The sequence below is a fragment of the Sinohyriopsis cumingii genome, chromosome 14 (genome assembly GCF_028554795.1).
Source record: "Sinohyriopsis cumingii isolate HCF-2022 chromosome 14, ASM2855479v2, whole genome shotgun sequence".
NCBI lineage: Eukaryota > Metazoa > Mollusca > Bivalvia > Unionida > Unionidae > Sinohyriopsis > Sinohyriopsis cumingii.
Genome location: NC_142974.1, coordinates 12,219,451 through 12,225,450, shown reverse-complemented (window position 1 = coordinate 12,225,450; position 6,000 = coordinate 12,219,451). Strand labels below are relative to the sequence as shown.

General features: G+C 35.3%; 1 protein-coding gene across 1 annotated transcript in view; it reads right to left on the bottom strand.

Annotated features, from left to right (window-relative positions):
* Positions 1 to 2,384: 2,384 nt before the first annotated feature.
* LOC149783255 (endoribonuclease LACTB2-like) overlaps positions 2,385 to 6,000 on the bottom strand; it is a 58,557-nt gene continuing 54,941 nt past the window's right edge. Inside the window, exon 7 of the mRNA XM_089931487.1 lies at positions 2,385 to 4,563. Within this exon, the coding sequence (XP_089787613.1) occupies positions 4,502 to 4,563 (62 nt within the window). The 3' untranslated portion in view covers positions 2,385 to 4,501. The remainder of the gene's footprint in view (positions 4,564 to 6,000) is intronic.

Here is a 6,000-nt window from a genome sequence, read left to right as displayed (position 1 = left end):
AGGGCCAAAATCCTGTCAACCATGTCAAGACAAGACTTTGCTAACAAGGGCCAAAATCCTGTCAACCATGTCAAGACAAGACTTTGCTAACAAGGGCCAAAATCCTGTCAACCATGTCAAGACAAGACTTTGCTAACAAGGGCCAAAATCCTGTCAACCATGTCAAGACAAGACTGCTAACAAGGGTTAAAATCCTGTCAACCATGTCAAGACAAGACTTTGCTAACAAGGGCCAAAATAACGTCAACCATGTCAAGACAAGACTTTGCTAACAAGGGCCAAAATCCTGTCAACCATGTCAAGACAAGACTTTGCTAACAAGGGCCAAAATCCTGTCAACCATGTCAAGACAAGACTTTGCTAACAAGGGCCAAAATCCTGTCAACCATGTCAAGACAAGACTTTGCTAACAAGGGCCAAAATCCTGTCAACCATGTCAAGACAAGACTTTGCTAACAAGGGCCAAAATCCTGTCAACCATGTAAAGCAAGACTTTGCTAACAAGGGCCAAAATCCTGTCAACCATGTCAAGACAAGACTGCTAACAAGGGTTAAAATCCTGTCAACCATGTCAAGACAAGACTTTGCTAACAAGGGCCAAAATAACGTCAACCATGTCAAGACAAGACTTTGCTAACAAGGGCCAAAATAACGTCAACCATGTCAAGACAAGACTTTGCTAACAAGGGCCAAAATCCTGTCAACCATGTCAAGACAAGACTTTGCTAACAAGGGCCAAAATCCTGTCAACCATGTCAAGACAAGACTTTGCTAACAAGGGCCAAAATCCTGTCAACCATGTCAAGACAAGACTTTGCTAACAAGGGCCAAAATCCTGTCAACCATGTCAAGACAAGACTTTGCTAACAAGGGCCAAAATCCTGTCAACCATGTCAAAACAAGACTTTGCTAACAAGGGCCAAAATCCTGTCAACATGTCAAGACAAGACTTTGCTAACAAGGGTTAAAATCCTGTCAACCATGGCATAATCAAATCTGTACCCTTCAAGGTCGCATATAAGTCTATCAGACAATGTTCATATCAAATTGCATCGAAATCTGTTGAATGATTATTGAACTGTGCCAGTTACAGGTAACATCCCTTCATAAAATTAAATTCATTATCAAAGGTTATAACTATGTAAAATAGAGCTGAGGAGATAAATCCTAAAAAAAAGGCCCATCTGGTCTATTAGACAATGTTATCAATAAATTACATCAGATTATGTTAAATATCGAGTTCTGCAAGTTACAATGTCATACGTAAAGATATCAAATTAATTATCAAGGGCCATAACTCCATCCAAATGGGAGATAACAAAACAAAACTCGTAAAAGGCATATTTAAGTCCATGAGATGATATACACATCTAATTGCATCACAATGTATTGAATTGTTCCTGAGCCATGCTGGTAAAAGAGATCTGAGGTGGAGATTTAAAAGTGACTGAAAAAGGGTAATAACTCTTTCAGTATTGGACCTGAGCAAAACAAAACTTTAAAAGCATGTATACATGCAATAGGCAATTAACTTACCCATTGGCATTAAATAATGAGTATGTGTTGCAGAGCTTTCATAGCTAAAAGTTGAGTAAATAGAGAGACAAACAAATGGGCAAAACAGGAGCTCCCACATCTCAATGAAGTGTCATATTAAATGATGATATACCACTGCAAGAATGTTCAGGACTAGACATTATGCAAAACTTCTGAGCATGCATGTAAGTTTAGTTTTCAACCAATCAAAAATGACGCTACAAACATGTAATTACCAATCAAATATGATATTTCAAAAGTTTAATTCTCAACCAATCAAAAATGACATTACAAACATGTAATTACCAATCAAATATGTTATTTCAAAAGTTTAATTTTCAACCAATCAAAAATATCATTACAAAAGTAATGGTATGTTTGTGTTCGAGGTGAAGAACTGTATGGTTTCCTGACCATCTCTGTTTTCAGTCATCCTAACCTGTACTCGTAAACATGTCCATAATTCTGATCATGCCCAGTAATTCTGAACATTTCTGTGCATAGAAATTGAATCTAAGACTCATAATACAATACCTTTAAAAGTCTTTTCTAACATGTTGAATTTTCAAACATGCAGAGTGAAAACCAATATAATTTACAAATTCATTTTACTCTGAAGAAAACTACTGAACATATATATATATATATATATATATATATATATATATATATATATATATATGATGGAGTTTTGTGACAGATATAAAATTTCATATTCTGTATGTTTCTTGGCTATAGGCAAGACCCCAATTTTCCAGGCTTCTTTTAATTTTTAATCAAAATCCATCAATCACCAATATAATTTATGTGTGAGAAAAACCATATAGAAGAAAAACAAAAAACAGATGATCATTTTTCAATATATCTGAAAAATAAAGCTAATAAAAGTGGACATTTCTTCAATGTTACCCAAGACTGACAATACAAATCAATCAGTAATTTAGTAAAAATATTATAGATCTGAATAAATTAAAATACTCTACAAATGTACTCATATAAGACAGCTTAAAAACAAGTTATAACATAATGTACATGTATATTCATATTTAAGGGATAATTAATTCTACAAGGGATCGATTCTCAACAAATTTTCTGTATTATTTTGAAAACATTTGAATATCGATCATTGCAATGGGCCACACCTTACCAATACTGGCTCTGTAGGACCTTCAACTAACTTCACAGAAAAGAGTGTGTTTAACAATATTGTGCAATAAGTCTGATGATGTTAAATGCTGGCAGTCAAACCTATGTGGGAATTCAACAACTTAAAGCTGCATACTAAATTTATCTGAAATGATTCCTGAATTTGTTAGAATGCAAGTCTGAAAAGGTATCCTTAAAGTTAACCTCAATATCTGTCTGAAGTTGCATATCTAAATTGGTAAAAAAATACAGCAATTTATGGAGGATGGTAAATCAGTGACCATAACTCCTAAATCATGACAAAGATAGATGGAAATCAATCTCATGAAGTCTTCACTGTGGAAATCTTGAAATCAAGCTCATAAGAATTCTTCATTACATAAAGCTGCATACTAAATATGGCTAAAATTTAATAATTCTTTGTAAAGTTATACTACAAAAGCCAAAATTATCAAGACAAGTAATCAGGGGTCATAACTCCTCCAATGATATCACTGTGGGAACTGAATACACAATTTTTGCTGGGTGAAAGAACTACAAAGTGTCTCCCTCCACAATGACCAGAGGCCAGTGATGACATATTCAGATGTAAACTCAGCATGTTGCAGTTCTTCTGAATTTACAGTCTCTTGTCTTTAATCCTCATCACAGTACCGTGGACCATATGTTTTCTGACCACGATGCACAAACACTGCATTTAGTTGTAAAGAAACATTTGGTACATGCAAAGCAAGTCCCATCATGTCCTCATTTCCCTATAATCATTCTCATTTTATGCATTTCACTGACATGCTCTATCAATTTTCTAAATAACAAAGAATGAAAAATAAGAAAATCAAAATTATTCAACTGCACAAATAAATAATTGAATAAATATCAGCAGTGTTCATGAAAACATCCAACAATAGACATCAAAAATACCATGTTACACGGTCAGAAGAATATACAGGTAAAACCCATTTTAATGCAATGCTTGGGGTCAAAAGAATAACATCAGACATCAAATATACCTCAGTTTTGAATTATATACATGCCAATATGATGGAAACAGTGCACAGTGAAGTTAAGGCAACATTTAATGCAGTGCTGGAATTAAAAGGGTTATGAATAATTGGCTTTTCCTAGAGCATGCATTTAGAATCTTAAAGGAGTCGTCACTTTAAATTAAAAAATGGGAGCCATGCTGCTATCGCATTATAAGAGGAATTGCATCATAATGAATGTGTTATAACGGGTTTTACCTGTAAGTCCACATCTGTGAAAATTCCTATAAATATGACCAAATTTAACAAAATATTGATTGTAACATGTAGCAAATATCTTTACTCTCAGTATTATACTGGTTTTGTATGGTCAATAATTTCACAAGATTTACTTACAAGTATGAGATATTATGTATATCATATTGAACAAAAAGCTAAACACTAGTAAACAAATGTAGCCACCAAGTAGTGAGGAGGGGAGATATGGATATGGGTTATGAAGAGTTTCTTCCCTTCATCTAAATTGGAAAGACAACATTCTTCATTTTCTGTGATTGCTGCATTTGATAGGTAGCAGAGCTTCATCGTAATGTAAATATGACTGGGGAATTATTCAAAGGGGAATTAGAATTTTCAGAACAATTTGTATTGATCCAATCAAATTACTTAAATTGCTTCTTGAATGATTCAAGACACCAAATGCATTTTTAAATGTACTCCAGAGGTGAGGAATGTGGAGAATCAAAATCTGTCAGTCCCAAGTCCCCAAGGATGATCAAATATGATGTCTATCTTTCTGGGTACATGATTTACTCTTTCGTAAACAAGATCTGACACTAAATACTGCTTTTTGGTTTTAGTATTCTCCACATTGTTTCCATACCAGTCTTCTCAGCCTCTGTAAAAAAAGAAATCAGAAATTCTAATCAATCTCATTCATAAATTGCATGAACATTATTACCTACACTAGTAAGGATCAATTTATGGTTTAGACAATACACATCATGATGACTAAATAGTCCTAAAACAATAGTCCTAATGATGACTAAATAGTAGTAATACAATAGTCACTCACAATAAATCTCCAAAGTATACCACTGCCACTTATAACCTTAAATCTATCCATTATAGTGCTGCCCCTCTTATAAAATGTGTGGGATGGGACCTCATTATAAAAATTCACATTATACCACTGTCCCTATTATAACCTGAGTAAGTTGGTACATCACTATACTCAAAATAAAGCAACCCAGTATACCACTGCCCCATTATATGAGTAGGATGCTGCCTCAATACAAAGCATCCCAGTATACCACCACCACTTTTACAACATGGATAGGGTGATGCCTCACTACAAAACACGCCAGTATACCACTGCCACTCTTATAACATGGAGAGGAGAGTTGCCTTGCTATAAAGCATTGCCTCTCATACAACACAGATAAGGGGGTACCTCATTGCAAAGCACCTCCATATATCACTGCCATTCTTATAACATGGATAGATTAGTGCCTAGTATCTCACTGCCACTCTTATAGGGTGGTGCCTAGTATCTCACTGCCACTCTTATAACATAGATAGGAGTGTTACCTTGCTATAAAGCACCACCACTCTTATAACATGGATAGGAGTGTTGCCTTGCTATAAAGTACCACCACTCATATAACATGGATAGGAGTGTTGCCTTGCTATAAAGCATTGCCTCTCATACAACACAGATAAGGGGGTACCTCATTGCAAAGCACCTCCATATATCACTGCCATTCTTATAACATGGATAGATTAGTGCCTAGTATCTCACTGCCACTCTTATAGGGTGGTGCCTAGTATCTCACTGCCACTCTTATAACATGGATAGGAGTGTTACCTTGCTATAAAGCACCACCACTCTTATAACATGGATAGGAGTGTTGCCTTGCTATAAAGTACCACCACTCATATAACATGGATAGGAGTGTTGCCTTGCTATAAAGTACCACCACTCATATAACATGGATAGGAGTGTTTCCTTGTTATAAAGCACCACCACTCATATAACATGGACAAAGTGGTGCCTTGCTATAAAACAACACCATTCAAATAACATGGACAAAGTGATACCTTGCTATAAAGTACCACCACTCATATAACATGGATAGGAGTGTTACCTTGCTATAAAGCACCACCACTCTTATAACATGGATAGGAGTGTTGCCTTGTTATATAGCACCACCACTCATATAACATGGATAGGAGTGTTGCCTTGCTATAAAGTACCACCACTCATATAACATGGATAGGAGTGTTGCCTTGCTATAAAGTACCACCACTCATATAACATGGATAGAAGTATTGC